Source organism: Haliotis rubra, unplaced genomic scaffold, assembly GCF_003918875.1.
Source record: "Haliotis rubra isolate DU_JTF1 unplaced genomic scaffold, ASM391887v1 Scf1418, whole genome shotgun sequence".
Classification (NCBI taxonomy): domain Eukaryota; kingdom Metazoa; phylum Mollusca; class Gastropoda; order Lepetellida; family Haliotidae; genus Haliotis; species Haliotis rubra.
The window spans coordinates 25,286-44,340 of NW_025765357.1; the positions used below are offsets into that span (position 1 = coordinate 25,286).

Sequence of the window (19,055 nt, forward strand, 5' to 3'; positions counted from 1 at the left end):
GGGTGATACAGTGGTATATGATATTCTAGCTGTTATCGATATGGCGGGTGATACAGTTGTATATGATATTCTAGCTGTTATCGATATGGCGGGTGATACAGTGTTATATGATATTCTAGCTGTTATCGATAGGGCAGTGTGGCATGCGAGATTCTAGCTTTTGCCAGTATATGAGGTGACGAAGCGTGGTATATGAGATTCTTGCTTATGTCATAACTGGCTAGATTGTTCAGATGGTAATGTGGCCGTCAGTCAGACTCAGCTCGTGTTATGTACTCCTCAAGGAGCTGAGAAAGGATTGCCAGCAACCGGGCCAGTGATCTATCATGTTAAGCCTATTTGATCAGTTATAAATTGGAAAATTTGGAATGCGAATTCATAACATAATGTATTCTGTGTGGTCGCTCCTTGTAAAACCTAGTTAAACCATAAAGCGTTACAAAAAGACTCACTATGTTGGGTGCTACCTGCGTACAGTCTAATGCAGCCCATTTCTGGTGTCCCCCGCCGTGATGTTGCTGGAATATTGCTGAAAGCGGCGTAAAACCAAACTCAGTCAGTCAGTCAGTCTAATGCATACCATTCCCGTCATGTAAGAAGTTAATAAGACTGTAACAAAAGACCCTTTCTCCTTCTTTTCAACTTTTAGAAACGCTTTTGATTTATGGATTATTAGCCTACCCCCTAATCCCGACCGATCGCTGTAATCTCCCATCTATACCCGGCGTGCCATAACGGTACATAGTAACCCCAATGCGTCGTGTGGAAGGTAGTCTCGCTGTGACGGGCACCTGCAGTGAACTTTGCCGAACGGCAGAAAAGTAAACAGTAACTGCGTGGTGTGACAGTCGCTCTTGTCAGTGGTTGGGAACTGACAGAATGTGACAGATATTTTCCTGTGGATTACCTGGAGATAACGACGGACCAGCACCAGTGTGGATGTGTGTGTTAGTTTCCATTGATGTTGCCGACAGGACGTCACGTTTCGGCTGACCAGACGGGTCACTGATCGATTCATCGGTGTGATCGACATAGATCGATCTGTGCATGTGTTTTGAGTTTTTCTTCTGAGTGTTAAACGTGTGATGATATCACCGGGGACGTGAACGTTGTCCAGAGTGTTGACAAGGCGGTGTGCAGTTAAAGCGCGGAGCGTGTGTTACCATAGCGATGCCGGTGGGGGTGTGCACGCCCAGGGAAGGGCTGGATGCCTTGGAGAAAGGACTAAAGTCACTCCGACGGTCGCGGGTACGTAGCTCAACTGGTTTAAGCGCACATATACATATATATTGTGTATCTCGATTACCTTCATAATAGTGGGTGTGGTGTGTGGGTGTGGGCCAGATATACATGTTTTGAGATTGAACCATCATTACTTCTTATGAACATGTGCATATATTTTTAAATGTCACAACTAGGTCGGTAAGCAGATAAAAAGTGAGAGGTTGTTCCTGGGGTATGAATCAAGTCATCAGTAGGTGTCAAGATCATCAGTAAGGTCATCAGTGGGTGTCACTGTCATCAGTCAGGTCATCAGTGGGTGTCACCATCATGAATCAGGTCATCAGTGGGCGTGAACTTCATGAGTCAGGTCATCATCATCAGTCAGATGATCAGTAGGTGTCAACATCATCAGTCAGGTCATCAGTAGGTGTCAACATCATCAGTCAGGTCATCAGTAGGTGTCAACATCATCAGTCAGGTCATCAGTAGGTGTCAACATCATCAGTCAGGTCATCAGTAGGTGTCAACATCATCAGTCAGGTCATCAGTAGGTGTCAACATCATCAGTCAGGTCATCAGTAGGTGTCATCACATCATCAGTCAGGTCATCAGTAGGTGTCAACATCATCAGTCAGGTCATCACTGGTGTCAATCATCATCAGTCAGGTCATCAGTAGGTGTCAACATCATCATCAGGTCATCAGTAGGTGTCAACATCAGTCAGGTCATCTATCAAGATCACTGCGTTAACATCATCAGTCAGGTCATCAGTCAGGTGTCAACATCATCAATCAGGTCATCAGTCAGCATCATCAGTCATCATCAGTGGGTCAACATCATCAGTCAGGTCATCTGTAGGTGTCAGCAACATCAGTCAGGTCATCAGTAAGTGTCAGCAACATCAGTCAGGTCATCATCATCAGTCAACATCATCAGTCAGATCATCAGGTGTCAACATCATCAGTCAGGTCATCAGTAGGTGTCAACATCATCAGTCAGGTCATCAGTAGGTGTCAACATCAATCAGTCAGGGTCAACATCATCAGTAGGTGTCAACATCATCAGTCAGGTCATCAGTAGGTGTCAACATCATCAGTCAGGTCATCAGTAGGTGTCAACATCATCAGTCAGGTCATCAGTAGGTGTCAACATCATCACTCAGGTCATCAGTAGGTGTCAACATCATCAGTCAGGTCATCACTGGGTGTACACATTATCAGTCAGGTCATCAGTAGGTGTCAACATCATCAGTCAGGTCATCACTGGGTGTCATCATCATCAGTCAGGTCATCAGTAGGTGTCAACATCATCAGTCAGGTCATCAGTAGGCGTCAGCAACATCAGTCAGGTCATCAGTAGGTGTCAACATCATCTATCAGGTGATCACTGGGTGTTAACATCATCAGTCAGGTCATCACTGGGTGTACACATTATCAGTCAGGTCATCAGTAGGTGTCAACATCATCAATCAGGTCATCAGTAGGTGTCAGCATCATCAGTCAGGTCATCAGTGGGTGTCAACATCATCAGTCAGGTCATCTGTAGGTGTCAGCAACATCAGTCAGGTCATCAGTAAGTGTCAGCAACATCAGTCAGGTCATCACTGTGTGTCAACATCATCAGTCAGATCATCAGTTGGTGTCAGCATCATCAGTCAGGTCATTACTGAGTGTCAACGTCATCAGTCAGGTCATCAGTAGGTGTCAACATGATCAATCAGGTCATCAGCAGGTGTCAACATCATCCCTCAGGTCATCAGTGTGTGTCAACATCATCAGTCAGGTCATCAGTGGGTGTCAACATCATCCGTCAGGTCATCAGCAGGTGTAAACATCATCAGTCAGGTCATCAGTAGTTGTCAACATCATCAGTCAGGTCATCAGTGTGTCAGCAGCATCAGTCAGGTCATCAGCAGGTGTAAACATCATCCGGCCAGGTCATTAGCAGGTGTAAACATCATCAGTCAGGTCATCAGTGGACGGAACATCATCAGTCAGGTCATCAGTAGGTGTCAGCATCAGTCAGGTCATCAGTGGGTGTCAACATCAGTCAGTGCATGCATTTACTGCCATGTCCAACTGGATACAGTACAGATAAGCTTCTCATCGCCATTCACCTACATTTGGTTTCAATATTACCTTACCAGTTTTTCAGCACTGTTAATATTGTGTGGTGCATGAAGTCTGCAGTGTGTATACTGTGAGATGTTTTCAAGTAATTCTATTAACACACAGTGTAATGGTGTTCTCGAGTCACAGAAGTCACAGTTGCAGCCTGTCGATTGCAGTGTGTTATTTGTCTGGTGTGCTGGGGAATTCACTCACTGCCTTTCTGTATTGTATAGGCAAGTCAACAAGCCATTGGCAATAGAGCCCCATAACTCATGCTGCAAAACTATTTCGCTCTTGTGTGAGCTTGTATTTAAGGAGGTCTTTATGGCTTTCACATAAAGCAAATGTTTGCAAGGTGTTTACTTAACCGCCAACACATATGAAACCCGGGTAGAAGGGCAAGAGGTCGCTTGTCCATGTTCGGGTTGGTAGTTATCAGTGTAAGATCTGTGTACAACCCTTTAAAGCAGGCATGGACAGCATATTCTATGGGAACCAATACCACACTTATACCAAACAAATACCTGTCGATGTTGACACAACACCTGGCTGAAAATATTATGTTTATGTGGATAATAGCATGTCAATAGATCTCTTCAAAGACTTTTTATGACCAACAATATGTTTTTAAGATACTTTTATCATATAACATATTTGTCCTGTTAAATTGTATTGATGGCAGTCCGACTACATAAAGACAGAGGTATCAATATATCTCTACATACAGCACCCACACAGAGGTACCACGGTGTTCAACATATCACTACATACAGCACCCACACAGATGTACCACGGTGTTCAACATATCACTACATACAGCACCAACACCATCTAGCTGTTATCGATATGGCGGGTGATACAGTTGTATATGATATTCTAGCTGTTATCGATATGGCGGGTGATACAGTTGTATATGATATTCTAGCTGTTATCGATATGGCGGGTGATACAGTTGTATATGATATTCTAGCTGTTATCGATATGGCGGGTGATACAGTGGTATAACATATTCTAGCTGTTATCGATAGGGCAGGTGATACAGTTTGTATGTGATATTCTAGCTGTTATCGATATGGCGGGTGATACAGTGGTATATGATATTCTAGCTGTTATCGATATGGCGGGTGATACAGTGGTATATGATATTCTAGCTGTTATCGATATCGCGGGTGATACAGTTGTATATGATATTCTAGCTGTTATCGATATGGCGGGTGATACAGTGGTATATGATATTCTAGCTGTTATCGATATCGTGGGTGATACAGTTGTATATGATATTCTAGCTGTTATCGATATCGCGGGTGATACAGTGGTATATGATATTCTAGCTGTTATCGATATGGCGGGTGATACAGTGGTATATGATATGCTAGCTGTTATCAATATGGCGGGTGATACAGTGGTATATGATATTCTAGCTGTTATCGATATATGGGGTGATACAGTGGTATATGATATTCTAGCTGTTATCGATATCGCGGGTGATACAGTGGTATATGATATTCTAGCTGTTATCGATATGCCGGGTGATACAGTGGTATATGATATTCTAGCTGTTATCGATATGGCGAGGGTGATACAGTGGTATATGATATTCTAGCTGTTATCGATATGGCGGGTGATACAGTTGTATATGATATTCTAGCTGTTATCGATATGGCGGGTGATACAGTGTTATATGATATTCTAGCTGTTATCGATAGGGCAGTGTGGCATGCGAGATTCTAGCTTTGCCAGTATATGAGGTGACGCAAGCGGTATATGAGATTCTTGCTTATGTCATAACTGGCTAGATTGTTCAGATGGTAATGTGGCGTCAGTCAGACTCAGCTCGTGTTATGTATACTCCTCAAGGAGCTGAGAAAGGATTGCCAGCAACCGGCCAGTGATCTATCATGTTAAGCCTATTTGATCAGTTATAAATTGAAAATTTGGAATGCTTAATTCATAACATAATGTATTCTGTGTGGTCGCTCCTTGTAAAACCTAGTTAAACCATAAAGCGTTACAAAAGACTCACTATGTTGGGTGCTACCTGCATGCACAGTCTAATGCAGCCCATTTCTGGTGTCCCCGCCGTGATGTTGCTGGAATATTGCTGAAAGCGGCGTAAAACCAAACTCAGTCAGTCAGTCAGTCTAATGCATACCATTCCCGTCATGTAAGAAGTTAATAAGACTGTAACAAAAGACCGCTTCTCCTTCTTTTCAACTTTTAGAAACGCTTTTGATTTATGGATTATTAGCCTACCCTAATCCCGACCGATCGCTGTAATCTCCCATCTATACCCGGCGTGCCATAACGGTACATAGTAACCCCCCAATGCGTCGTGGTGGAAGGTAGTCTCGCTGTGACGGGCACCTGCAGTGAACTTTGCCGAACGGCAGAAAAGTAAACAGTAACCGCGTGTGGTGTGACAGTCGCTCTTGTCAGTGGTTGGGAACTGACAGAATGTGACAGATATTTTCCTGTGGATTACCTGGAGATAACGACGGACCAGCACCAGTGTGGATGTGTGTGTTAGTTTCCATTGATGTTGCCGACAGGACGTCACGCTTCGGCTGACCAGACGGTCACTGATCGATTCATCGGTGTGATCGACATAGATCGATCTGTGCATGTGTTTTGAGTTTTTTCTTCTGAGTGTTAAACGTGTGATGATATCACCGGGGACGTGAACGTTGTCCAGAGTGTTGACAAGGCGGTGTGCAGTTAAAGCCGGAGCCGCGTGTGTTACCATAGCGATGCCGGTGGGTGTGCATCGCCAGGGAAGGGCTGGATGCCTTGGAGAAAGGACTAAAGTCACTCCGACGGTCGCGGGTACGTAGCTCAACTGGTTTAAGCGCACATATACATATATATTGTGTATCTCGATTACCTTCATAATAGTGGGTGTGGTGTGTGGGTGTGGGCCAGATATACATGTTTTGAGATTGAACCATCATTACTTCTTATGAACATGTGCATATATTTTTAAATGTCACAACTAGGTCGGTAAGCAGATAAAAAGTGAGAGGTTGTTCCTGGGGTATGAATCAAGTCATCAGTAGGTGTCAAGATCATCAGTAAGGTCATCAGTGGGTGTCACTGTCATCAGTCAGGTCATCAGTGGGTGTCATCATCATCAGTCAGGTCATCAGTAGGTGTCAACATCATCAGTCAGGTCATCAGTAGGTGTCAACATCATCAGTCAGGTCATCAGTAGGTGTCAACATCATCAGTCAGGTCATCAGTAGGTGTCAACATCATCAGTCAGGTCATCAGTAGGTGTCAAGATCATCAGTCAGGTCATCAGTGGGTGTCACTGTCATCAGTCAGGTCATCAGTGGGTGTCACCATCATGAATCAGGTCATCAGTGGGCGTGAACTTCATGAGTCAGGTCATCATCATCAGTCAGATGATCAGTAGGTGTCAACATCATCAGTCAGGTCATCAGTAGGTGTCAACATCATCAGTCAGGTCATCAGTAGGTGTCAACATCATCAGTCAGGTCATCAGTAGGTGTCAACATCATCAGTCAGGTCATCAGTAGGTGTCAACATCATCAGTCAGGTCATCAGTAGGTGTCAACATCATCAGTCAGGTCATCAGTAGGTGTCAACATCATCACTCAGGTCATCAGTAGGTGTCAACATCATCAGTCAGGTCATCACTGGGTGTACACATTATCAGTCAGGTCATCAGTAGGTGTCAACATCATCAGTCAGGTCATCACTGGGTGTCATCATCATCAGTCAGGTCATCAGTAGGTGTCAACATCATCAGTCAGGTCATCAGTAGGCGTCAGCAACATCAGTCAGGTCATCAGTAGGTGTCAACATCATCTATCAGGTGATCACTGGGTGTTAACATCATCAGTCAGGTCATCACTGGAGTACACATTATCAGTCAGGTCATCAGTAGGTGTCAACATCATCAATCAGGTCATCAGTAGGTGTCAGCATCATCAGTCAGGTCATCAGTGGGTGTCAACATCATCAGTCAGGTCATCTGTAGGTGTCAGCAACATCAGTCAGGTCATCAGTAAGTGTCAGCAACATCAGTCAGGTCATCACTGTGTGTCAACATCATCAGTCAGATCATCAGTTGGTGTCAGCATCATCAGTCAGGTCATTACTGAGTGTCAACGTCATCAGTCAGGTCATCAGTAGGTGTCAACATGATCAATCAGGTCATCAGCAGGTGTCAACATCATCCCTCAGGTCATCAGTGTGTGCCAACATCATCCCTCAGGTCATCACTGGGTGTCAACATCATCCGTCAGGTCATCAGCAGGTGTAAACATCATCAGTCAGGTCATCAGTAGTTGTCAACATCATCAGTCAGGTCATCAGTGTGTGTCAGCAGCATCAGTCAGGTCATCAGCAGGTGTAAACATCATCCGTCAGGTCATTAGCAGGTGTAAACATCATCAGTCAGGTCATCAGTGGACGTGAACATCATCAGTCAGGTCATCAGTAGGTGTCAGCATCAGTCAGGTCATCAGTGGGTGTCAACATCAGTCAGTGCATGCATTTACTGCCATGTCCAACTGGATACAGTACAGATAAGCTTCTCATCGCCATTCACCTACATTTGGTTTCAATATTACCTTACCAGTTTTTCAGCACTGTTAATATTGTGTGGTGCATGAAGTCTGCAGTGTGTATACTGTGAGATGTTTTCAAGTAATTCTATTAACACACAGTGTAATGGTGTTCTCGAGTCACAGAAGTCACAGTTGCAGCCTGTCGACAGTGTGTTATTTGTCTGGTGTGCTGGGGAATTCACTCACTGCCTTTCTGTATTGTATAGGCAAGTCAACAAGCCATTGGCAATAGAGCCCCATAACTCATGCTGCAAAACTATTTCGTTCTTGTGTGAGCTTGTATTTAAGGAGGTCTTTATGGCTTTCACATAAAGCAAATGTTTGCAAGGTGTTTACTTAACCGTCAACACATATGAAACCCGGGGTAGAAGGGCAAGAGGTCGTTTGTCCATGTTCCGGTTGGTAGTTATCAGTGTAAGATCTGTGTACAACCCTTTAAAGCAGGCATGGACAGCATATTCTATGGGAACCAATACCACACTTATACCAAACAAATACCTGTCGATGTTGACACAACACCTGGCTGAAAATATTATGTTTATGTGGATAATAGCATGTCAATAGATCTCTTCAAAGACTTTTTATGACCAACAATATGTTTTTAAGATACTTTTATCATATAACATATTTGTCCTGTTAAATTGTATTGATGGCAGTCCGACTACATAAAGACAGTGGTATCAATATATCTCTACATACAGCACCCACACAGAGGTACCACGGTGTTCAACATATCACTACATACAGCACCCACACAGATGTACCACGGTGTTCAACATATCACTACATACAGCACCAACACAGAGGTACCACGGTGTTCAACATATCACTACATACAGCACCAACACAGAGGTACCATGGTGTTCAACATATCACTACATACAGCACCAACACAGAGGTACAATGGTGTTCAACATATCACTACATACAGCACCCACACAGAGGTACCATGGTGTTCAACATATCACTACATACAGCACCAAGACAGAGGTACCATGGTGTTCAACATATCACTACATACAGCACCAACACAGAGGTACCATGGTGTTCAACATATCACTACATACAGCACCAACACAGGAGTACCATGGTGTTCAACATATCACTACATACAGCACCAACACAGAGGTACCATGGTGTTCAACATATCACTACATACAGCACCCACACAGAGGTACCATGGTGTTCAAAATATCACTACATACAGCACCAACACAGAGGTACCATGGTGTTCAACATATCACTACATACAGCACCAACACAGAGGAACCATGGTGTTCAACATATCACTACATACAGCACCAAGACAGAGGTACCATGGTGTTCAACATATCACTACATACAGCACCAACACAGAGGTACCACAGTGTTCAACATATCACTACATACAGCACCAACACAGGGGTACCATGGTTTTCAACATATCACTACATACAGCACCAACACAGAGGTACCATGGTGTTCAACATATCACTACATACAGCACCCACACAGAGGTACCATGGTGTTCAAAATATCACTACATACAGCACCAACACAGGGGTACCACGGTGTTCAACATATCACTACATACAGCACCAACACAGGAGTACCATGGTGTTCAACATATCACTACATACAGCACCCACAGAGATGTTCCATGGTGTTCAACATATCACTACATACAGCACCCACAGAGATGTTCCATGGTTTTCAACATATCACTACATACAGCACCCACAGAGATGTTCCATGGTGTTCAACATATCACTACATACAGCACCCACAGAGAGGTACCATGGTGTTCAACATATCACTACATACAGCACCCACAGAGAGGTACCATGGTGTTCAACATATCACTACATACAGCACCAAGACAGAGGTACCATGGTGTTCAACATATCACTACATACAGCACCCACAGAGGTACCATGGTGTTCAACATATCACTACATACAGCACCAACACAGGGGTACCATGGTGTTCAACATATCACTACATACAGCACCCACAGAGAGGTACCATGGTGTTCAACATATCACTACATACAGCACCAACACAGAGAGGTACCATGGTGTTCAACATATCACTACATACAGCACCCACAGAGAGGTACCATGGTGTTCAACATATCACTACATACAGCACCAACACAGGGGTACCATGGTGTTCAACATATCACTACATACAGCACCCACAGAGAGGTACCATGGTGTTCAACATATCACTACATACAGCACCAACACAGGGGTACCATGGTGTTCAACATATCACTACATACAGCACCCAACACAGAGGTACCATGGTGTTCAACATATCACTACATACAGCACCCACAGAGACAGGTGCCATGGTGTTCAACATATCATTACATACAGCACCCACAGAGGTACCATGGTGTTTAACATATCACTACATACAGCACCAACACAGGGGTACCATGGTGTTCAACATATCACTACCTACAGCACCCACAGAGGTACCATGGTGTTCAACATATCACTACATACAGCACCCACAGAGAGGTACCATGGTGTTCAACATATCACTACATACAGCACCCACAGAGATGTTCAATGGTGTTCAACATATCACCACATACAGCACCCACAGAGGTCCCATGGTGTTCAACATATCACTACATACAGCACCAACACAGAGGTACCATGGTGTTCAACATATCACTACATACAGCACCCACACAGATGTACCATGGTGTTCAACATATCACTACATACAGCACCAACACAGAGGTACCATGGTGTTCAACATATCACTACATACAGCACCAACACAGAGGAACCATGGTATTCAACATATCACCACATACAGCACCAAGACAGAGGTACCATGGTGTTCAACATATCACTACATACAGCTCCACAACACAGAGAGGTACCATAGTATTCAACATATCACCACATACAGCACCAACACATATGTTCCATGGTGTTCAACATATCACCACATACAGCACCAAGACAGAGGTACCATGGTGTTCAACATTATCACTACCTACAGCACCAACACAGAGGTACCCATGATTGTTCAACATATCTCTACATACAGCACCAACACATACCATGGTGTTCAACATATCACATACAGCACCAACACAGAGGCACCCCATGGTGTTCAACATATCACTACATACAGCACCAACACAGAGGTACCCAATGTGTTCAACATATCACTACATACAGCACCAACACAGGAGTACCATGGTGTTCAACATATCACTACATACAGCACCCACAGAGAGGTACCATGGTGTTCAACATATCACTACATACAGCACCAACACAGGGGTACCATGGTGTTCAACATATCACTACATACAGCACCCACAGAGAGGTACCATGGTGTTCAACATATCAATACATACAGCACCCACAGAGGTACCACGGTGTTCAACATATCACTACATACAGCACCCACAGAGAGGTACCATGGTGTTCAACATATCACAACATACAGCACCAACACAGGGGTACCATGGTGTTCAACATATCACTACATACAGCACCAACACAGAGGTACCATGGTGTTCAACATATCACTACATACAGCACCCACAGAGAGGTACCATGGTGTTCAACATATCACTACATACAGCACCCACAGAGGTACCACGATTGTTCAACATATCACTACATACAGCACCAACACAGGGGTACCATAGTTTTCAACATATCACTACATACAGCACCCACAGAGAGGCACCATGGTGTTCAACATATCACTACATACAGCACCCACAGAGGTGCCACGGTGTTCAACATATCACTACATACAGCACCAACACAGAGGGTACCATGGTGTTCAACATATCACTACATACAGCACCCACACAGGGGTACCATGGTGTTCAACATATCACTACATACTGCACCAACACAGAGGTACCATGGTGTTCAACATATCACTACATACAGCACCCACAGAGGTACCACGGTGTTCAACATATCACTACATACAGCACCAACACAGAGGTACCATGGTGTTCAACATATCACTACATACTGCACCAACACAGGGGTACCATGGTGTTCAACATATCACTACATACAGCACCCACAGAGAGGTACCATGGTGTTCAACATATCACTACATACTGCACCAACACAGAGGTACCATGGTGTTCAACATATCACTACATACAGCACCAACACAGAGGAACCATGGTGTTCAACATATCACTACATACAGCACCCACAGAGAGGTACCATGGTGTTCAAGATATCACTACATACAGCACCCACAGAGAGGTACCATGGTGTTCAACATATCACTACATACAGCACCAACACAGGGGTACCATGTTGTTCAACATATCACTACATACAGCACCAACACAGAGGTACCATGGTGTTCAACATATCACTACATACAGCACCCACAGAGGTACCATGGTGTTCAACATATCACTACATACAGCACCCACACAGATGTACCATGGTGTTCAACATATCACTACATACAGCACCAACACAGAGGTACCATGGTGTTCAACATATCACTACATACAGCACCAACACAGAGGAACCATGGTATTCAACATATCACCACATACAGCACCAAGACAGAGGTACCATGGTGTTCAACATATCACTACATACAGCTCCACAACACAGAGGTACCATAGTATTCAACATATCACCACATACAGCACCAACACATATGTTCCATGGTGTTCAACATATCACCACATACAGCACCAAGACAGAGGTACCATGGTGTTCAACGTATCACTACCTACAGCACCAACACAGAGGTACCACGGTGTTCAACATATCTCTACATACAGCACCAACACAGAGGTACCATGGTGTTCAACATATCACTACATACAGCACCAACACAGAGGTACCATGGTGTTCAACATATCACTACATACAGCACCAACACAGAGGTACCACGGTGTTCAACATATCACTACATACAGCACCAACACAGGAGTACCATGGTGTTCAACATATCACTACATACAGCACCCACAGAGAGGTACCATGGTGTTCAACATATCACTACATACAGCACCAACACAGGGGTACCATGGTGTTCAACATATCACTACATACAGCACCCACAGAGAGGTACCATGGTGTTCAACATATCACTACATACAGCACCCACAGAGGTACCACGGTGTTCAACATATCACTACATACAGCACCCACAGAGAGGTACCATGGTGTTCAATATATCACAACATACAGCACCAACACAGGGGTACCATGGTGTTCAACATATCACTACATACAGCACCAACACAGAGGTACCATGGTGTTCAACATATCACTACATACAGCACCCACAGAGAGGTACCATGGTGTTCAACATATCACTACATACAGCACCCACAGAGGTACCACGGTGTTCAACATATCACTACATACAGCACCAACACAGGGGTACCATAGTTTTCAACATATCACTACATACAGCACCCACAGAGAGGTACCATGGTGTTCAACATATCACTACATACAGCACCCACAGAGGTACCATGGTGTTCAACATATCACTACATACAGCACCAACACAGAGGTACCATGGTGTTCAACATATCACTACATACAGCACCCACACAGATGTACCACGGTGTTCACCATATCACTACATACAGCACCAATACAGAGGTACCATGGTGTTCAACATATCACTACATACTGCACCAACACAGGGGTACCATGGTGTTCAACATATCACTACATACAGCACCCACAGAGAGGTACCATGGTGTTCAACATATCACTACATACAGCACCAACACAGAGGTACCATGGTGTTCAACATATCACTACATACAGCACCAACACAGAGGTACCATGGTGTTCAACATATCACTACATACAGCACCCACAGAGAGGTACCATGGTGTTCAACATATCACTACATACAGCACCCACACAGAGGTACCATGGTGTTCAACATATCACTACATACAGCACCAACACAGGGGTACCATGGTGTTCAACATATCACTACATACAGCACCAACACAGAGGTACCATGGTGTTCAACATATCACTACATACAGCACCCACAGAGAGGTACCATGGTGTTCAACATATCACTACATACAGCACCAACACAGGGGTACCATGGTGTTCAACATATCACTACATACAGCACCACACAGAGGTACCATGGTGTTCAACATATCACTACATACAGCACCAACACAGAGGTACCATGGTGTTCAACATATCACTACATACAGCACCAACACAGAGGTACCATGGTGTTCAACATATCACTACATACAGCACCAACACAGGGGTACCATGGTGTTCAACATATCACTACATACAGCACCAACACAGAGGTACCATGGTGTTCAACATATCACTACATACAGCACCAACACAGAGGTACCATGGTGTTCAACATATCACTACATACAGCACCAAGACAGAGGTACCACAGTGTTCAACATATCACTACATACAGCACCAACACGGAGGTACCATGGTGTTCAACATAGCACTACATACAGCACCAACACAGAGGTACCATGGTGTTCAACATATCACTACATACAGCACCAACACAGAGGTACCATGGTGTTCAACATATCACTACATACAGCACCCACACAGGGGTACCATGGTGTTCAACATATCACTACATACTGCACCAACACAGAGGTACCATGGTGTTCAACATATCACTACATACAGCACCCACACAGATGTACCACGGTGTTCACCATATCACTACATACAGCACCAACACAGAGGTACCATGGTGTTCAACATATCACTACATACTGCACCAACACAGGGTGCCATGGTGTTCAACATATCACTACATACAGCACCAACACAGGGGTACCATGGTGTTCAACATATCACTACATACAGCACCAACACAGAGGTACCATGGTGTTCAACATATCACTACATACAGCACCAAGACAGAGGTACCATGGTGTTCAACATATCACTACATACAGCACCAACACAGAGGTACCATGGTGTTCAACATATCACTACATACAGCACCAACACAGAGGTACCATGGTGTTCAACATATCACTACATACAGCACCAACACAGAGGTACCATGGTGTTCAACATATCACTACATACAGCACCAACACAGAGGTACCATGGTGTTCAACATATCACTACATACAGCACCCACACAGGGGTACCATGGTGTTCAACATATCACTACATACTGCACCAACACAGAGGGTACCATGGTGTTCAACATATCTCTACATACAGCACCCACACAGATGTACCACGGTGTTCACCATATCACTACATACAGCACCACCAATACAGAGGTACCATGGTGTTCAACATATCACTACATACAGCACCAACACAGGGTACCATGGTGTTCAACATATCACTACATACAGCACCAACACAGAGGTACCATGGTGTTCAACATATCACTACATACTGCACCAACACAGAGGTACCATGGTGTTCAACATATCACTACATACAGCACCAACACAGAGAGGAACCATGGTGTTCAACATATCACTACATACAGCACCAACAGAGAGGTACCATGGTGTTCAACATATCACTACATACAGCACCAACACAGAGGTACCATGGTGTTCAACATATCACTACATACAGCACCAACACAGGGGTACCATGGTGTTCAACATATCACTACATACAGCACCAACACAGAGGTACCATGGTGTTCAACATATCACTACATACAGCACCCACACAGAGGTACCATGGTGTTCAACATATCACTACATACAGCACCAACACAGGGGTACCATGGTGTTCAACATATCACTACATACAGCACCAACAGAGAGGTACCATGGTGTTCAACATATCACTACATACAGCACCACACAGAGGTACCATGGTGTTCAACATATCACTACATACAGCACCAACACAGGGGTACCAAGGTGTTCAACATATCTCTACATACTGCACCAACACAGAGGTACCATGGTGTTCAACATATCACTACATACTGCACCAACACAGAGGTACCATGGTGTTCAACATATCACTACATACAGCACCAACACAGAGGTACCATGGTGTTCAACATATCACTACATACAGCACCCACACAGAGGTACCATGGTGTTCAACATATCACTACATACAGCACCAACACAGAGGTACCATGGTGTTCAACATATCACTACATACAGCACCAACACAGGGGTACCATGGTGTTCAACATATCACTACATACAGCACCAACACAGAGGTACCATGGTGTTCAACATATCACTACATACAGCACCAACACAGAGGTACCATGGTGTTCAACATATCACTACATACAGCACCAACACAGAGGTACCATGGTGTTCAACATATCACTACATACAGCACCAACACAGAGGTACCATGGTGTTCAACATATCACTACATACAGCACCAACACAGAGGTACCATGGTGTTCAACATATCACTACATACAGCACCAACACAGGGGTACCATGGTGTTCAACATATCACTACATACAGCACCAACACAGGAGTACCATGGTGTTCAACATATCACTACATACCGCACCAACACAGGGGTACCATGGTGCTTTTCATAATCAAAATCAGATATCCCTGCACTGCTAATTACCTGGTGCCTCACTTACAACAAAAAATCAGGAGTCCCTTGCATTACCCCAAATCAAGTTCCCTGAGGGACTGTTGACCTGATATGGAGATAGGCCCAATATTATGTTGTCAGACCACACCTGAAAGCAAGCTGGAGATCCCTGGTATAATAAAGACATCACCTTCTGGGTACACTGGTGTAGCCTGTCCTTCCTGTTTTCTATATGTCAGTGTGTCCATATCCTGTATCAAACATATTTTTGTCACATCAAATTCTGTTATTGTGATTATGAGAACTTTTCCTGATAGTAATTGGTTTGTTACCTTGACTTCAGTCAAATTAACCTACCTCTGTGTTGGAACGTTGTTGTTTTTTGAGGGTCCAATAAATGTTCTTTGAACCGATGTATTTTATATTATCACAGTCACCTCAGTAATCCACAGATGTAGCTGTATTTGTGGATGCTTAGTTTAGGTATGAACACTGAGCTGGATGACATGGACATTTGTCAGTCAGAGGCTATCATGGTGTCCTTCCACTGGTGCCTCTCATTCATCATTTACTTTACTACTGGCCCCCCACTCTTGCTCTGATACACATGCAATGCAATCAGGAATATATGTGTAAACTTGAAGATAGGCATTATAGGCAGTGAAATACATTTCACTTATATCTTTGTCAGATGATGACCCTGAATGAGTTCAAAGCCATGTACGGCGCCATTGAGCGCCATCACCATGACCTCAAGCTGGCCCATCTCACAGGGAAAACCAAGGACCTCATGTAAGTGTTTCCAATCTGAAACTTGATGTAAGTTTTTCAGTTTGAAGCAAGGATACCTGTATAAGTTTGTTTGAAGCAATAACCTGATAGGACTTTCATGTAATTCAATTGGAAAAAAATATGAAAATCTGTCCACACACCTCCGCTCCAGTCTCTCCACAGACCTCCGCTCTAATCTGTCCACACACCTCCGCTTCAGTCTGTCCACACACCTCCACTCCAATCTGTCAACACACTTTCACTCCTGTCTGTCCACACACCTCCTTTCCAGTCTGTCCACACACCTCCACACCAATCTGTCCACACACTTCCACTCCAGTCTGTCCACACACCTTCACACCAGTCTGTCCACACCTCCACTCCAATCTGTCCACACACCTCCACTCTAATCTGTCCACATAACTTCACTCCAGTCTGTCCACACACCTCCACTCCAGTCTGTCCACACACCTCCACTCCAATCTGTCCACAGAACTCGTTTCCAGTCTGTCCACACACCTCCACATAGACCAGTCTGTACACACACCTCCACATAGACCAGCCTGTCCACACACCTCCACATAGACCAGCCTGTCCACACACCTCAACATAGACCAGTCTGTCCACACACCTCCACTTAGACCAGTCTGTCCACACACCTCCACATACCAGTCTGTCCACACACCTCCACTTATACCAGTCTGTCCACAAACCTCCACTTATACCAGTCTGTCCACACACCTCCACATAGATCAGTCTGTCCACACACCTCCACTTATACCAGTCTGTCCACACACCTCCACATAGACCACTGTCCACAGATCTCCCAGTCTGTCCACACACCTCCACATAGACCAGTCTGTCCACACACCTCCACATAGACCAGCCTGTCCACACACCTCCACATAGACCAGTCTGTCCACACACCTCCACATAGACCAGTCTGTCCACACACCTCCACATAGACCAGTCTGTCCACACACCTCCACTCCAGTCTGTCCACACACCTCCACATAGACCAGTCTGTCCACACACCTCTACTCCAGTCCCGTCTTCTGTTGCAGGGATAAGGCAGAGCGGGACACCAGGTTCTATCACATCCTGGTCCAGATGCTGAGTGAAGTTAAAGAGTAAGTGATCTGTGTTCAGCTACATTGTCCAGTGACATAGTCTCAGTTTAATACGTAGAGGGGGGCCGAGGCACATTATTTTTAAGGAATGGAGAGTTACGAGGATATTACCCTACTTAAATTACATTCGAAGTATTGGGAATATTTCTGTTATCAAAATTAAATGTCAAAATGACAAAATGAAGGTTTTATTTTGAAACTGGTACACATCTTTCCATTCCTGAAAAGTAATGGAGCGAACAGACAATGGAATGACGTCACAAATGTAATTTAAATATAGGTTGCAGTGATCTTATGTTATTTTGTGTCCCCATGTGTGAATGTGATGTACCATGTTCCAGAGTGAAGTCCGGCAAGCAGCAGGAGAGTCTGAAGAAGGTGTACACATGGTACCTGGCCAACAAACATGTGCTGTACTCCGGTCCGGTCAGTCACTAGTCCATCATTGTCTCTAGTCCACTAGTCTAGTCCACTAGTCAGTCCATCATTGTCTCTAGTCCACTAGTCAGTCACTAGTCCATCATTGTCTCTAGTCCACTAGTCAGTCACTAGTCCATCATTGTCTCTAGTCCACTAGTCAGTCATTAGTCCATCATTGTCACTAGTCCATCATTGTCTCTAGTCCAGTCATTGTCTAGTCCACTAGTAGTCCTGTCTCTAGTCCACTAGTCAGTCCATCA

General features: G+C 44.4%; 1 protein-coding gene across 1 annotated transcript in view; it reads left to right on the forward strand.

Moving 5' to 3' along the window:
• Positions 1-807: 807 nt before the first annotated feature.
• Positions 808-19,055, forward strand: part of LOC124269070 — a 70,389-nt gene continuing 52,141 nt past the window's right edge. Inside the window, 4 exon segments of the mRNA XM_046704083.1 lie at positions 808-1,248; positions 17,166-17,266; positions 18,310-18,375; positions 18,717-18,801. Of these exon segments, the coding sequence (XP_046560039.1) occupies positions 1,171-1,248; positions 17,166-17,266; positions 18,310-18,375; positions 18,717-18,801 (330 nt within the window). The 5' untranslated portion in view covers positions 808-1,170.